General features: G+C 43.4%; 1 protein-coding gene across 1 annotated transcript in view; it reads left to right on the forward strand.

Moving 5' to 3' along the window:
* Nucleotides 1-18233, forward strand: part of COL22A1 (collagen type XXII alpha 1 chain) — a 1010593-nt gene that overhangs the window by 837868 nt on the left and 154492 nt on the right. The window contains exons 38-40 of the mRNA XM_085604869.1: nt 727-780; nt 3834-3938; nt 4224-4268. Of these exons, the coding sequence (XP_085460995.1) occupies nt 727-780; nt 3834-3938; nt 4224-4268 (204 nt within the window). The remainder of the gene's footprint in view (nt 1-726; nt 781-3833; nt 3939-4223; nt 4269-18233) is intronic.

An 18233-nucleotide genomic window follows, 5' to 3' on the forward strand; every position in this document is an offset into this window, starting at 1 on the left:
AGGAGAAGCAGAGGACGGAATGATGGAAGGCTGAGGGAATCAAACATGTCATCGTGGGAGGAAGAGAGGCTAAATTTAGATGGGTTAGGAAGGAAGATGGGGGATGACTGAAGAGAGACAGACCAAGGAACATGAAAAGAGACACGAAAATATAGAAATAGAGGAAGCAGTGAAAGATAGGGTAGTTGATCCTAAAATAGGTGAACATGTAAAATATATTGCGGCAGGTAATAGAAGGCTGCACTCGGAGAACGATGCCTTGTCTAGGTAATCATGAATAATCTTGAATGCTGGACCACGTGACATGCTTTGAAGAGGAGCATTTTTTACTCCTGGCCAGCTGGTAAAATGATGAGCTCTAGCACTTGGTAGAACAGTAGACAATATAGAATATAAATAACACAGGTTATAAATTAAGCATTTTAAGATAAAGTGCATGCCTTAAATAACTGAGGCAAAATGGATGCCTTAAATAAATGAGGCAAATGGATGCCTTAAATAACTGAGGCAAAATGGATGCCTTAAATAACTGAAGCAAAATGGATGCCTTAAATAAATGAGGCAAAATATATGTCTCAAAGAAATGAGGCAAAATGGATGCCTTAAATAAATGAGGCAAAATGGATGCCTTTAATAACTAAGGCAAAATGGATAGTCTTTCATAATGAAATAACACTGACTGCTTATAACAATGTGTTGTAATGCTCTTCTACCATTTCCCCCAAGGGCCTCCCAGGAGATAATGGTCTACCAGGAATGAACGGAGAGAAAGGAGAAAAGGTAAGATAGTGAGTCAATTGCATTTGATTACGCCCTAGTAAATAAATAGTTAATACATGTTTAAATCAAAGGAAAAATAAGCACATTAGTATTAGACAAACTAAAAGTTCCACCCCAAATACGGGTTTTCCTTTGGCATCGTAGGAGGGCAGTGGCGTAGCTAGATCTTTGGTATGACACCCTGGGCGGCCGTATGTGAGAGCGGGGAGGGTGAATCCGCGACAGCTGCTGGTAAGAGGGGGGGTGCTGTTGATTCTGTCCCACGATGGCCACAGGTAAGGAGGAGGCCTATGCCCCAAACAATGGTGCTGCACCCCCTGCCCACCCCCTTGCCCTGCCACTGTAGGAGTGCCACAGGATGTGTATGCATTTGTCCTTGACTTGTCCTTGACTGTGCCTTTCTCCTCTTGAATTAGAGGCATCAGTATGACCTTGGCCACTTCAAAGAGTGGGAGTCAACTCACTCTCCAAAGCAGACGAATAGTAGCAGCTTCAGGGACTGTGCTCACGGATCCTTGTACTATTTTGTATTTGAGATTCAACCCAGACTTTAACCCCTAAAGCTCAGCTCAATTGTGTAGCAGCGGCAAGGTGCAGGTACATTCGTGCCAATAAGTGCACATAAGACTAGGTATAATGTTAGGTATATGAGGGAGGTATTGTAGAGACCGAAAGAGGTACATTTACTAAGATTTAGTGATGTTTTGTGACGCAAATCGATGGAAAATCTTTCTTTATTAATTTACTTTCCAGCGGAAAACTTGTTTTGTGCTGGAAAATCAGTGGAAAGTAGGCCAAAGCAGCTTTGCATTACATAGCACCAAGGGGGCGTTCCATTGGTGGTGCATGGGTGTTCCCATGAAAATACCCAAGGTTTCTGATGCAAAACCCCATTTATTTAAAAAAAAAGTGGACAGGGATTTGCATCAAAAAATAGAACCCACTTCAACCAGCTGCTATTTCCCCTTTCTTTTCCAACTTGTGTGTTGCACTGTACAGAGCACTACAAGGGAGGACATTTTTTAAAGTTAGGCCTAGATTCTCAAAATGCAGCACAGCAGCCAAAAATACTCCACTGCGTTGCATGAGAGGGAGGGAGCAGGAGAGCACCATATCTATAGAGATATGGCTCTCTCCTCCCCTCTCCGTAGCGTAGCTTTTAGCTGCCGTGCGCCAGGCACCCACCTTAGTGCCAGAGTGCTAGGGCGCATGCCTGAGTCTTCCATAGGTTTTGTACAGGAAGCAGCTTCAGGTGTTAAAACTTAACTGTGGTTTTTTCATACAAACCAACACAAATACCAGTGGCGGCCGGCAGGACGGGCAGCGCAGGTGGGGGCTCGGGGCACATTGTTAAATAAAAAAAATACATTTACCTTGCTGCCAGGTCCAGCGTCTCTATTCCCCTCCATCTCGGACTCCAGGAAACAGCCAGACTTCCCTGACCAATCGTTGTGATTGGTAAGCACCCAGGCTCCCCTGACCAATCACAACGCTGTAATGCAGCATTATGATTGGTCTGAGCGCCGTGGTTCGGCACTCAGCCAGGGACTAACGGCCTGGTCATGGTGTCCATGCAGGCTGTAATGCAGCCTGCAAGGAGAACGGGGAAAGTTTGCATGAGTGTTTTGGCTGATCAAACAGTCATTGCACACTTAGGAGGGTTCTACCACTCCTCCTCTGCTCTGCAGCCCCGCCTGCCCCCTCACGTAAAGTTGCCACAGCAGGAGGACAAAATAAACTGATAATAACATTGTTATTATCTTATTATTTTTTCATTTTTTTACTGCTGCAAGGCAGTGGGGCCTTAGCAGAGGAGCTGCCCAGGCAAATACCAATTTGCATTGGTTTGTTGATCCCCAAAAATGTTTAGCGTCAGGTTTGCGTTAAAAAAGTAAAACTAACCCGGCATTAAACCTTTGTGAATCGGGCCCTTTGTCTAAGCATAGTATTTACTACCGGAAGGGTATCTTCCAGTACAAAACTTATGTTAGACTCACGCAGACACTATTGCACTATGGTGCAGAGGTGTGTGTGTGGCGCACGGCAGCACATTTCTGCACCTGCGCTAGGGAGAGGGGAGGAGAGTGCCATATTTCTGTAAATGTGATGCTCTTCTTCTCACGCAGCGCAGCATTTGCAGCTGCTGCGCTGCATGATAATTTAGTAAATCTGGGCCTAAGTGCCTACCTTCAAATATCCTATGTTAAGATATGTATGCAAATGTAGATTTTTTCGTTCCGTTTTTGGGACATATGGAATCATTTTAAAAGTTGAAAATCCACTCCACTACGCGTGGAGTAGATTTCTGACTTTTATTAATTCAACAAAATGAGATGTAAAAGTGAATATTAATTGATACTGAGCACTTCTCCAGCATCTTATGACAATGATTGTCCACTAAGAAGACAATCTACATGGACAAATACTACAACTAGGTGAATTTCTACACATGGGAAATTACCCCTTTTTTCCTTACACACATTTAACTTGGTGTGTTCCATTCCTTTACTACTTTGGAAAGCACACACTCTCCTGCTTTTTACAGGGCTATATTTTCCGTGTGCTTCCAGGGTGAAAAACGTTTGCAGATACCCACAATGTTCTGGCTCTGTGGTTGTTCACAATCAGTTGCCTGTTCACGCCCCTCCCTCCCTCCACCCACCGACAGTAACAGCATATTTCCCCCTTTCCTTATCACAGAGGAGACTTATCTATCCGGAAAAGTTAATAGGTAGACTTCGCCAAAAGCCAGATTTCCATTATTGAAAATTCACAAACATAATGATATTCAGTTCGCCTTCAACAGAATTGTTTATTTTTGTTCTTTGGAAACAATAAAAAACATTTTCGAACACAAACATTTTATGAATGAAAATCCAGGTTTTTGCAATTGATACTTGGGTGTGTGAACAGTTTATTGAATACCTTTCTGAGAGATTCTTAAAAATGTCAGATTTAGATATCTCTGTGAACAATGTTACCTGTGTGTCTAATATTCACTGATCATAAGGGGTACGGAATAAGTGATCTGTTTTTTTAACCTCTCTTCTAAGGGTGATCCAGGAAAAGACGGCAGAACTGGATTACCTGGACCCACCGGTGAAACAGGGCCTGCTGGGATACCAGGTCTACCGGGGAAGAGTAAAGATGGAGTGCAGGTAGTTCAACCTGCACGGCCCATTGCTTTCTGTGAAGAAGTCTAACAAATGCACTCATAAAAAAATCTAAATTGTGAATCTGTCATTTAAATTGTAAAGCTATAGTAGCTTGTAAAAGAAGCTCTTAGATCTGAGATGGCGGAGGGACTTTAGATGTCTGCACTGCCATACACGACCTCCTAACCCATCCTGTATAAGGGGATTCAAAAGCTAAGTCTATTAATAGGTCTTGTGAACTGCATAAATGCATACTGACATTTTCTTTTCTGTTTTTTCAACTTTAAGGGAGAACCTGGTGCGCGTGGGCTGCCCGGGCCACAAGGATCTAAGGTAAGTGGCTATCACATCAACCAGATCCTACAATATAGGGAGTTTTATCATTCATAAAGTGCAAGTTTAGTTTTTTTCCTCCTGTTAGAGGTGTTTTAGGAGTTAATCTGGGCCGGCATGTTTTATTGTTTAATTCTCTTAAAAGTTCAAGATGGCAAAAAAAGAAGGAATTAATTTATTCTTCAGTTTGGTGGGCATGGGCATGGGCTTGGTCCTCCCAAATATCGAACTGATCTGCAAAAGAGAGAATGATGCCACTCACCATATACACCTTTTTGAACACTCATAACACTTTCGTCTGATCCTCTCTTTAGAAGATACCAAAAATGTATTTGCCTATTGAGACAAGTTAGAAGAGGTCAATTCTGACCTTTTCTCTGAAGGGTGTGTGCCCCAAGATCGTACATCCTGCGCCTGGTAGGGTATTCCAGAACTCCACAGGGGCGGCTCCTCTGCCAAGGCGGAGGAGCGTCAGCCCACTGCTATTAATCAGTGCAAAGTAAAGGAAACATAAAATGATAATAATTTTGAGTTATTATCATTTTATGTTTCCGTGCTGCTTTGCGGACGGGGCTTCTCTCGGAGCAGGGAAGGAGTGGTTTGCCCACTCCTAAGTGCACATGACTGTTTGACCGGCCCTCCTGAGTCATGCACACTTTCCCTGTTCTCCATGCAGGCTGCATTACAGTCAGCGTGGAGAACATGCCCAGGCCCCCACTCCCTGGCTGAGCATTGAACTAGGACGGTAAGACCAATTGCAATGCTGCATTGTAGCATTGTGATTGTTCAGGGGAGCCTGACTGTGCTTCCTGTGCCTCAACATACCACATACATTACCCTGAGCTCAAGCAGGTATAATTTCCCCTCTTCAGCCACAATTCTTTAGTCGGTTGTCTTTTACTCATAGCACAGGAACCTAGCGAATAAAATTATTTTTTGGCTTCCGGTAGCTATTTTTAAAGCACACTCACCTTTTCCCATCTCTACTCACCACACATACAACCTACCACTACTTTTTAACTTCACGTTGGCAACCAGAGAGGAGCTCCGGCAAAGAGCCCTCCTGCGGGGCCCATTGCAGCACCGGCCCAACAAGGAGCTGCCCGATGATGAAGCATGACACCCTTCGGGGTGTGTAATGGCTCTTGCTCCTAATTGGAGGTATTCTATTTCCACATTTTCTTCTCCTTACAAACACCTGGTATTAATATATAAATCCCTCTTCCCTCCTCTTCCCCCTTCCCTTTAAGAACTGCATACCCTTGCTTTTTTCAAAGCACCTCGAGGACCTCCCCCTTGTGATGAGGGGGAACGTCACTGACTGCCCCGGACCTGGGCTCTTCAGTTTTAAACCCTGAAATGCCCAGGGCTGAGTGTCAATCACTGACACCACATCAGAGAGTGGGGTAGGGTCAGCAGTCTCACTGACCCTATCCCACTCAGTGATGAGTAAGGGACTGCTGCCTTCCCTAATTGGCTGATCTAAGGCCAGTCAACGAGGGAAGGCAGCAGTCCCAACCCTCCTTGGACCTCCGAGGCTTCGGGCTTCTGCCTTCCCTCATTGGCTGACCTTAGACCAGCCAATGAGGGACGGAAGCAGTCTCTCACTCATCACAGAGTGGGATAGGGTCAGTAAGACTGCTGAACCCACCCCACTCTGTGACGAGGTGTCAGTGATTGACACTCAGCCCTTTGCACTTCAGGTCAGCCAGTGAGGGAAGGCAACAGTCCTAACCCTTATGGGATCTCCAAGGAAGTGCTGCGCAGTGTGTATGCTTTTTTTTTTTAATGTTTAGTGCGTGTGTATGGTCATGAAACATGGAAGTTAGTGTTGTGAATGAATGTGTGTGTGCATGTGTGAATGCATGTTTGTGTGTGAGTGTCTATGTGTGCATTTGTGCCACGACCGCCACCCTTACTGCTAATAATATAGGCCGCCCCTAGCGGTAAGCATCCTAATACTAATGTTGCAGGGATTCTACACATATACAGAACTATGCGCAGGAAAACAGGACCTCAGTGAATAGGGGTGTACCAACCTACCACATTAGTACCCAAAATCCCAAACCAACTAGCTGTAGTGTCTCATTCGTATTCCGACTAACAGCAAAGCTACTAATGATTAGACAACCCAGAACACGACACTCCCGACTCTCTCAGGAATTGCATGAGCCAGACAACTCTTTCGCTCACTCACTCACACCTGTCCACAATGCGAGTAATCAGAGTCACAGTATAGTTTAAAATGTTTATTTAAACTAACGTGCTCTATGGTACAGTACACGTGCCATTACTAGCAGCAAAATGCATAATCGCAATATAGTCAGCATTCTCACAATTCCATAGAATATAAACAGGGATATCATTTTATAAAGACAGTGGAAAAGGGCTACAATACCTAACCACCCTCCCCGGGGTAAGAAATAGTTTCAATACCTCAAGGCCTAGATGAAAGGTTTACATCTCAGGACAAGCACAGCTCTTCTCTCTGGAAAGGCGTCTCTCCAAGTGTGTGAACAACATGCGTAGCTTGCAATGTTAAAGCATACAATTTCCAGTGGTGCAGCTGTGTGTGTCATGTTATGTCTAGGTGTGAGGGACTGACCAGAACAGAATAACAAGGGGCATTGTTGATCGATCTTGTACATCGTGTGCAGACTAAACCTCAGAGCTCAGTAGAGAACATGAAAAGCAGACAGTCCTCATGTGAAAAGGGCACAAATAAAGTGTTGCAAAATAAACGCATGTGGTGTCGTGCGCAACAGCTGCCGCATGGCAGTGAAGCTCATGCTAACTTAGCAGATGTCGACAATGGACCCACAATCTATACTTCAGTAACCCATAGCTCCTAACCATAACACTAATTGTATCACATAACTCTGGCCTATCTCTAATTCTGCCCCTAGCAATTATTTTAACCCCTCGCTTCCTTCATCCTAATGCTATTGATAACCCTAGCACTTGTGGCAAAACCAAAACTTAGCCCAAAGATAAACCCCTACTCTATCACTCAATCTTAAAACTTACCCTAATCATGACATTTGCCCTCACTCATATCCTACCCTAAACTTAACCATGGCCATGTTTTATCCATGACCGAAACAAATCATACTAAAAAGCTTCATTTTAAATTGCTTATTATTAAGGATGGGCAATATATTATGCTATGCCGGCGGAGTTGGCAGAGTTTTGGCCACTCCACATTACTCATGGCCGAGTTTTTTTTCAAGTGTGACTAGCTCAACAGTCAGTTGGTGAGCGTGAGCGAGATTTGGTGTCCCCTATAGCGATTTTTGGGTGCTAGGCGGGCCTCCTGCAAAATGTTTCAACGCATGCTGTTGCTGGCGGTCGCTATCACTTGTGGAGAGAAGGCTGCCATTCAAGTAGAAAATCTACTCAAGCTGCTGCAAAGATGCAGCAACCACTGGTGTGCTGTGTGGCGCCGTTTGCTCTGGTTTTGTAGTGCAAGACAAGCGCTAACAATAAGCCAGAGCAGCGTGAAGTGCCGATTTCCACTCATTCAACGAACTCTGCAGAAACTCCCAGAGTTTTCATGTAACTCCAAGGAAGTCCGCCGAGTGAAACTCCACCAGTTCAAACCCCCCGACCTTATTATTTTCAATTTTTTGGGGAGATAATTGTTATTTCAATCTTTTTGATTCCAAACTGTAGGGTTTTTAAACTTGATTATTACACAGTTAACTATTTAATTACAACATTTGACCTAATGCCATTCAGTTTCGTTAAGGAAGGATATTATCTTTTATATGTAGTGCTGAAAATATTTGTCTAATTTTGATTAAATGCTCTCTCTGTAGAACCTTTGAAGGAGTAAAGAGCACCGTTTAAAATAATTTAAGTTCATGGGGTTCAAGCCCTCCATACAAGCTAATTATTATACTAAAATAATAATACTGAACCTACTATGACTACTGCTATTACGACTAATTATAATACTAATGCAAATCACTAACAAGCAAAATATCTTTCCCTGGTCCCAACTGATGCCCCCATGATCGCTGGAGAACGCGTCCCGATCCTTATGTTCGCGGACGATACACTAATAATTTCAAAGACTCCAAGTGGTCTTCAAAGAGCGCTCCAGCGTTTTACTGACTTTTGTGATATGTGTGGTTTAGAAATAAACTGCGCAAAAACAAAATTTATGGTCTTTTCTGAACCCAAACGTCACAAGTCAGTAAAACGGTTTAAGGGAAGGCTATATATGAACAATAACCCTCTAGAACAGGTTGAAGCTTTTATGTATCTTGGGGTTAACTTACAGAATGATATGTGTTGGAATGCCCAGTTAGAAATGATGATACTAAGGCACAAACAACAGGCGGGCATTTTACTTAAAAGATATAAGTAATCTTTTACAAAACCAATTAGACCATTACTTGAGATCTATGGGATGAAAGTCTTAGGCTCCGTCCTATACGGTGCAGAATTGTGGGGGTTCACAAACGTTAATCAGTTGACGGCACTAGAAAATGAGTTCCTGAGGAAAGCTACGTATGTACCTCGTAGTACTCCTTTAGTTCCTCTGTTTTGGGATCTTGGTAAAAGATCAGTCCAAGATCTAGCCATGCTGCGCCCAATATTATATTGGCGCAGACTTTGGATAACCGAGGAACTACATCATTATGCTAAGGGACTCAAGGACCTTATAGAGAAGGACCACTTTCACAAAATCAGTTGGCTAAACTCAATAAGGATCCTTCTAGGGAAAATGGGACTGATGGACTTATGGGAAGATCCCACAAATGCTGTCTTTCCCTCTAAAATAGAAATGAAGAGGATATATTGGGAGATGATTACTTCAGAAAAATGCGCTGCTAATGCTTCTTCCCATCTCGCAGGGCGTTTCCTTCAATTTAAGCCCCTTCCTGCGCTGGAAATGTATTGGGATGCAATTGAAAAACCATTGGATCGTAAACTCTATTTCCAATTTAGGATAGGTTGTTTACCAATAAGGGCATTTACCTCAAGGTGGGCATGTAAAGACAAGATAGAATGTTTGAGTCATTTTTTGTTCTTTTGTCCCTTATATGTTGCCCCAAGAAACAAATGGATAAAACCTACCTGTCGTACAATCAGATTTCGGAAACATGAGGAGGCATTGAGAATACTGTGTACAGACCCTAGCCTCCTAATAGCAATAGCCATGGCAAAATTCTTAAAATGGGCATGGCTTATTCGATTAAAAGAAGTTGATCAGTAAGATAAAAGTCGTATAGGAGTTGTCTGTAATGAAATTAGTGATGCAAGGTGATCTATCCCCTACATTTTATTCTCAAAAGTACTTTTTGTATGCAGTTTAATTAATTTTTAAACATGGTGATAAAGGTTTTTAACTATTTATATAACTGTTTTTTTAACATGTATAATGTATTTGTATATATGTGTTGCTTTTATGACATTTTTTGTCGAATAAAGTTTATTGAAAGTGAAAAAAGTGAGAGTAGATACAAATGCGTATATGCCTTAGTTGATCTCCTACAACAATTCAATAGAGTGACCCTCTAGAGGCATTAACACTAATCATTAAAAGTATCTTACAAATACTTTGGGAGACATGGAGAGTTGGGGGCTACATGTTTGGAAAGACATAGCACATTACCCATTCTGATGTGATGCATAAGAGCAGCCTACAAGACCATTTAGATGAAGGAAGAAAGGGGTGAAAGAGTTGGCCCATAAGGGAATCATGACAAAATCGCTTGGTCTAGATTTCTAAGTCCCTGCACGATTGCAAAGCACTGCAAATTTGTGCATGGTATTTACTTTCCGCACCAAAATAATTTTTTTGATAAAAAGCTGCCCTTTTCTCTGCTTTGCATCAATGTCACCTTACTAGGGGGTTACAAGCTCAAACATCCGTAGGTTTTGGCACACATCCCAATCTACTAAAATAGACTGAACAGCCTATCAGACATTGTGTCACCTAATGTTTACTTGAAACAGGTGCTAGTAATGAGAAATATTTTCATTTCTTAATTTAAAAAAATCCACGCGCAGCACACATCCAGCATGTAGTATCCTTCTAAGTTTTTCTAGACATAGGAATTTGCACTGGAGGGGTATGCTTCCAGTACAAATCCTATGCTAGACAGTGAACAATGATCTCTGCAACGCTCTGTTTTACACATGGCAACCTTTTGGAGCACCAGAGCATGGTATGATAGCAGTAGCAGGCCAAACTTAAGAGATATGGATCAGCGATGTGTTTCCCCCTAGCGCATCCCATTGCACTGAATCTGGTTTCTGTGCTGTGTCAAAAAATGATTAAAACTGGGAACAGAAATTAATAAGGCCAAGTAACAAGTCAGCATATCAAACTTAAAAATGTTTATCAGCATGTTTTTCTTTCACCATAAACCAATGATCTAAAGTGCTCTTCTTGGGGCATTGCCAAGATGGCGGCGAGGTAGGAAGCTGGGTTCCTTCGCTCCCACCTGCTGCCAGCCCAACAACGCGATTTGTCCGTCGTATGTCAGACTCCACTAACCCCCCCGCCCTGCCCTACCCCGCCCCACAGAAGTCCCTCGGTGAGCTGCCACTGATCTATACTGAGTTCTATCATAAACCTCCCCCCTCAAAAAAAAATCTTCACTACTTTATGAAAAAGTTGTCTATTCACTAGGATGACTGTTTGTGTTTTATTAAACTATATCCATCCCAATCGCTGCAATATTATGCGATTTTCAAATCTGCAGAACAAACAAGTGAGGTTCAAACGTTGTTATCATTCAATAATATGCATTGGTGTTGCTAAATATGCATTGGCAGGATGATGCTAACAGAATATACTGTTATTCCACAGGTAATGGGTGCAAAGCCACATTGCTGCTCAGAATATAAAATCAAGGATGATCCCTGCTGCATTTTAATAAGGGAGAGAGACCAGGGTAGAGGCAGCCAGTGGGAGATTAATTGGATGTAAGATAGCATAAGAATGCTGGGAGGATAGTTTTACAGCTTACCCTCCAGGGATGAAACATGTTCTAATTAATGTACTGGGCTGATATCACCCCTCTTTGTATAATAGTCCTCCAGGGCATGCTGAGCAGAATAAAGAATGAATAAACAAAACATAGCTCCTACTTCAGCAGCACTGTGATTGCAGCTTAAAAGCAACATCCCTATTATGACCCTTTATGGGGATAGTGAAGGCTCTAATTTGATTGTATTGAGGCAGTTAAGTTAGCAAAAGTGCGTGGGTTATTAAGCAGAAATCGTAATAAACAGCAGGCATTCTTTACTTTCTTTCTACTTTTCTAATGCAATGTTTGACATTGAGTGGCCTCCTGCTCCACAGTGGAAAGCACTTTATAATGAGACCCAACCTCACCACTTCCATTGTCATAACCCGAGCACCAGTGATCACAGATGGAAACACCCATGAGAGGGAAAGTATTACAGACAAAGGCGAGGAAGGAGGATTCAGCGCAATGAAGATTACTAGAAAGAACACTCTATAGTTATTTTAGTATGTTGTTTTTATTTGGTGCTAACATGGCTGGAGAAAGCCGCAGAGCAGGAGTGAACACATATATAGTCCACAACCCAATTATTCACAAACTGCACTGGGAAATGTAAAAATCTTAAATCTTTAAAACCGAGAGAGCTCTCTCAAAAATGGCACTTTCATGCATATATATATATATATATTCACTGAAAAAACCATAGGTTTCAGGGACGTTATAGTTAGTTGGACATTGGACTCATATAAAACCAGAGAAATTCACCCATTATAGTTAGTTGAGCTAACTATAACTCGCGCGCCCACAATGCACTGGTGATGACGTCACATATTACATCACTCATGACATGGTCAGTGACATCACTCATGACATCACTGATGACATCTCAAATGGCGAATTTCTCTGGTTTTATATGAGCTTAATGTCCAACTATCAAGTCCCTGAAACCTATGTTTTTTTCGGTGTATATATATATATATATATATATTCACTGAAAAAACCATAGGTTTCAGGGGTGTTATAGTTAGCTGGACTTTTCACTTGTACAAAACCATTGAAATTCCCCGTTATAGTTAGTTCAGCTAACTATAACTCGCGCGCCCGCAATGCACTGCTGATGACGTCACATATTACATCACTCATGACATGGTCAGTGACATCACTCATGACATCACTGATGACATCTCAAATGACATCACTGATGACATCACTGATGACATCATCCAGTGAATGTGTGTTTTTCTGAAAATTAAATATGTTTTATATATGTATATCTCAAGGTCGATGGAAGAATAAATGGGTATATAAGTGTCTAAATGGATGATTTGTTTTTGAAAAATTGATTGTGTAACTGACTGATTAAGTGTATCATAGTGAATACATGGCTTAGTGAGTAATGTTTAAATATGTAAATATCTGTATCAGTCTCTCACTTTGTGTATAAGTGGCTGCATGGGTTGGTGAGTAGCTACATGGGTGTCTATATAGGTTATTAGTTGGTTTTTTGAGTATCAGTCTGAGTGTCTGCATGGTTCGGTGGGGGGTATTACGTAGTGCATAGGTGCATGAATGAGTGACTCACTGTTTGTATGTGTTGAACACAGCATGTGTGCAGGACTGTATGGGTGGATGAGTGTGTGTATGGGTGTGTTAGTGAGTGAATGACTGTCTCAATAGTGTCTTTATGAGTAACTACATATGTTTTAAACTAGTATATGTGACTATTGGTGTATATATGTGAGTATATGTGAGAGTGAGAGATTGAAAGAGTTCCTGTATGAATAAGTATGTGTTTCTATATGTGATTGTTTAAAAGAATAAGTATGTGTAAGTTTCCGTAGAAGTAAGTATGGTGGTGTGTGTATAACTGTATATGCAAGTAAATGTATGTTTGATTCTTTATTAGCATGAGTGACTGTGTGTGTGAGTAACTCTATGGATGAGTGGCATTGTGTAACAGGATGTATAGGTGTATGAGTACATATGATGAGTGAGTACATGTATGAGTGACTGTATAGGACTGTTGGTGAATGAGTGGATGTGTATGTGGATCTTAGAATTACTGAAGAGGTTGTTGTAACTGGTATTGGTATGTCCATTGTTTTGAAAATTTTAGTCTCTATTTTTGAATGTGTGTATCAAAGGTTATATTAGGGTGAGAGGAGGTCTGCCACTCTATCACAAGGATGATGTCATCAGTGATGTCATCAGTGATATCATCAGTGATGTCATGAGTGATGTCACTGACCATGTCATGAGTGATGTAATACGTGACGTCATCAGCAGTGCATTGCGGGCGCGCGAGTTATAGTTAGCTGAACTAACTATAACGGGGGAATTTCAATGGTTTTGTACAAGTGAAAAGTCCAGCTAACTATAACACCCCTGAAACCTATGGATTTTTCAGTGAATTTCTGAGGTTTTTTAAATGCTAATTCCTAACTATAACGTGCCTGAAACCTATGGTTTTTTTCTGTGAATTTCAAAGGTTTTTTAAATGCTAATTTCTAACTATGCCTACAGAGATAGGACATGTGAAGAAAGAAGAAAAAATGCACAGAAAGAAACAAAAGAAGTGCAGAAAGAAGCAACAGAAGTCCTCAAATACGAAGATAAGTGCAGGAAGAAGGATAACGTGCAGAAAGAACAAAAAGAAGAGCAGAAAGAAGTCTTGTTGCAAAATCATCCTGTACCCTCAACTTTTTCAGACGGATACTGGTGGTAACTGAGTCTGACTAACCAGTCCTAGAGCCAGTGCTATGTTAAAAGACACTTAGAATACAGTGAAAACACCTACATACACTAGGGAACATTATGCGTTGGGGTCCCCCTGTGATTAGCATGACCTCCTCTGTAAGCCCCTAGTATATAATAGGGCATGGAGATTAAAACTACCTCTTAAAACAGGCCACAGGGCGTTTTTGCACACGTTAACTCAGGCCCCGTCCCCTCCATTCACCACTGTGTAAACACGCCCTGTGTCCATTTTTAGTTGGGAGATTAAGTTCATTTGAATCCTGAGGGTCCCTAGGGTCCAACTAGCCCACTAGGTACCTCCAGTAAGTGCCACAGAGCTGCGTTGCAGAGAGGTGTAAAAAGTGGCACGGCCTGGACCACCTCTCTGCAATGCAGCTCAGTGGCGCTTACTGGAAGCACTTGGTGGGCTAGTTAGCCCCCAGGGGCCCTCAGTAATGAAGGGAAATTATATCCCCAATTTAAAACGTGCCATAGTGCGTGTTTGCACACGTCACCTCAGGCCCCGTCCCCTCCCTTCACCACTGTGTAAACGCGCCCTGTGGCTGTTCTAAGTTGAGAGATTAAGTCCCCTTGAATCCTAAGGGTCCCTAGGGTCAAACTAGACCACTAGGTACCTCCAGTAAGCGCCACAGAGCTGCGTTGCAGAGAGGTGTAAAAAGGGGCTTGGGCTCAGAACACCTGGCTGCAGCGCAGCTCCCTGGCGCATACTGGAGATGCCTGTTGGGGGCGCGTTTGCAGAGTGCTGCACGGAGGGGGCATGGCCTCCGGCACGATGCCAGTCTTTTATTTATTTTAGTTTTTTAAGAAGGGGGGCTGTTTGGTTCCCCTTCTTATTCTAATTTATTGGCCCTGATGACCCCATCCCCCAGGGCCAGTCTCCTAATTATATTTTTTTGACCCCAATCCCCAGGGCCGGCCACTGTTTTTTATTATTTTTAAAAAATATATATTTATAGACACACCTAGGACATGCTGGACAAACCGTACGTACCTATCACCATGACGATTTGCGTGATATTCATTAAAAGGCGACTATGCATGCAATGAATCCACGTGGAATGTATTTACACCACTAGTGAAGCTCTGACATGTCTGATGCCCTACCGTGCCTAATCCTGGTAGACACCCTTGTCGTTTATTTATACAAACATGGGTAGCTATTGACGGGCACATTTAATACACATGCACACCAAGCCATTCAAAGGGGATTCGACAAAAATTCGACCAAAACTATGCAAGAAACCCCCCTCACGGTTAATAAAACACACATCCACTGCTGGATGTGTAATACTTTTTATTTTACTCTCTGGAAAGGGGACGAACATCACTTGAGAGTCACAGCGTGCTCCTGACAGAGCCCAATGCTGTGTTACACCCACCATTGCCTGCCGAGTGCCACACACCTCTGTGTTGTATTCCACTAGCTAGTGCATATGCTATGACACTCTCTAGCCCATGTGCACTGTAACACCACCCCGTGAATATGTCATGCCACACTTGTCTTCGCACGGGTTATATTGCCCCATCTAACGTGCCTTTCTCGATGCCTATGTTATAACGCACAGTGCTATGCCATACATATTACAATCTGGGATCCATATCTTTGTCACAGTGCATATGCAACGTTACACTCCCCAGCACATATTTTATATTACAACTTTAGAGACTAGTTAGGTTACACAACACTGCCCTGTGCATATTACACTCCAAGGCGCATATCGCATAGCACGCGCTAGTGCCTGTGCTATCTCGCGCTCTCCAATGAATCTGTCATTGCGCACAATGTATTGCATATTATATTTCACGCCCGGTTCATCTTATATCACACTTTTTGGTGCATAGTTTATACCATACACTATATCTAGTTTTCATTTTCAATCGTGCTCTCAGGACTATGTTCTATATAACACTGTGTTCACCTACCCTTTTCACGGGCATTACATTTTGCGATAGGGGGTGGAGGGTCAGGGGGTGTTTCTGCCAAGTGAGCCCGGAGTCACAGTCACAAACGTCCTCTTCTTCCTGAATAAAAGTGAGATTATGCTGCATACTTGTTCATATTTTAAGTAGTTCGCACAGACACAATGTTTTAAAAACAATAAAGTTCCTAATACCCGCCTTCTCTGAACAGTTAGCTTGCTGCCCCATCCCCTTCCTCCCTATCCTCTGTTGTGTGAATCCATGGACTAGCCTCCTCCCTCCTGCCATGCATGGTCTGATGTGCTGCCACTGCCCTCAATTTAGTCCACTCCTCCTGCCCTCCATTGCCCAATTCTATGCCCCATCATTGACCTCCTGCTTAAACTTTGTGCTTAGCTTGCTGCCCCTATTCTCCTTCCCCCTGCCCTCCGATGTCTTTGTGCATGCCCCTGCTCCATCCTTTTTGCCCACCATGTCCCATGGACCTGCCACTCCTATCTACTCTGAGTGTTCTGTTGAGCTGCCACTCCCCTCCCACCTGCCTAGCATTGTCAGATGACTGTAACCTGTCCCTGCCACCTCCACCCTGCCTGTCCACATGCCATGCCCCTATCCTCTTCCTCCTGTCCTACATGGTCCATTGTACTGCCACACCCTTCTGCCCTCCCTGGTCTGTTGTGCTGCAACTGCTCCTCCTGCCTGCCCCGTGTGGTCTGTTGTGAGGTCCCTTCCCCTGAACTTTCTTGTCTGTGCACAGGTCCTGACCCTCCCTTCTATCCTCCATCGCCCTTTGTGCATGCCCCTCCACCCTCCTTCTTGCCCATCATAGCCATTGTGCTGCCACTAACCCTCCCACTTGCCATGCATGGTCTTCTGTGCTGCCATGGCCCCTCCCACCTTCCCTGTGTGGTCAGTTAGCTGCCCCTGACCCCCTCCCACCTTCCCTCCATGGTCTGTGTGTATGCCATCACAGTCTCACTGTTGCTCTTCATGGTGTGTCTTGCTTCTAGTGCCCATCCTGCCTGACCTCCATGGCTATCTTGCTGCTCCTGCCCTGCCCCCTTGCCCCCAGCCCTACTCCCTCCCTCCTGGCTTGTCTGTTCCATTGTAATGCCCCTGATCCGTCCCTCCTGCCCTTTATGGTCTGTTATGCTGCAGCTTTCTCTCCTGTCTGTCCATTATGGTCAGCTAGCTACCATTGCCTCTTGCCCCTCTGTTCTCTGTTGTCCATGTGCATGGTCCTGTCCCCTCCCTCTTGCTTTCTATGGATTGTTGTGCTGCACTCCCGTCCTGCATGCCCTGTGTGGTGTATTGTGCTGCTGCAAACCCTGATGCCTGCCCTGCAGGGTCAGTTTGGTGCACCTCTCTATGTCCCTCCTGTCCTCTGTTATCCAAGTCCATGTCCCTATCCCATTTCCTTCCATGATCCAATGTACCATACTTGCGAACATTTTGAACTTGGTAAGAGGGAGATTTTGAAAAAAAACTGGGGTATTGATTTTCCCCTTTGAGTTACATTGAAAAAGAGGATATTGTAGACAGGAGACAGATCAAATAAAGCCCATTTGAGCTTAAAAACATTGGACGTTTCCTGGCTGAATCGGGTCTGTTGGCATGTATGGTTTTACTACCATTGCCTCTTCCTTCTGCCCACAATGGTCTATTACATTGCCACAGCCTTGAAGGAGGGTAGATTTTGTATCACAGGGGGCCCCTGGCCCGTTCTGTCCACACCTGAAGTATGAGACCCTTGTCCTTGCCCTGCCAGCTGCATTTGTAGGCCGTATTAAATTGACCAGCGGGTCCTGTGTTGCTATATAATTATCCTGAGACATCCTTACCACTCAGCCAGCATAAAACCCCTGTGTAGGCCCTTCTGTTCAATATGTAGGCCTCTTTGTTAAATTGACCATAGCTCTGCAATTTTAGTGTATAGCAGTCTGAAGGCAGGTCTGCGAGGCCTTCTGATCCAAACTAGTAGCCCCCACCCTACCCGAGTGCTCCGTGCTCGGTATCAAAGTTCAACATCCCCCTGAAGCTGTCGACATACAGTAGGCTGCATCCTGGACTGGTACTTGCTTCCTGGGCAGGTTTCCCGCTTTTAAGGAAGTGGCAACCGCAGAGCGTCAAGTTAGGAGAACTGAGGAGATTTTATACATGAATATATTGAATTCCCGTACAATACCCATTATTTTCTGCTTGCTCTATGGAACTTACGATAAGCGATTGGCCTGAGAGACTGACCTTTTCACCCAGTCCATTGTCAGCATTAAGTGGGTAAATGACGAAATGTCTGGTAAAA

This window comes from Triturus cristatus, chromosome 5_1 (genome assembly GCF_964204655.1).
Source record: "Triturus cristatus chromosome 5_1, aTriCri1.1, whole genome shotgun sequence".
NCBI lineage: Eukaryota > Metazoa > Chordata > Amphibia > Caudata > Salamandridae > Triturus > Triturus cristatus.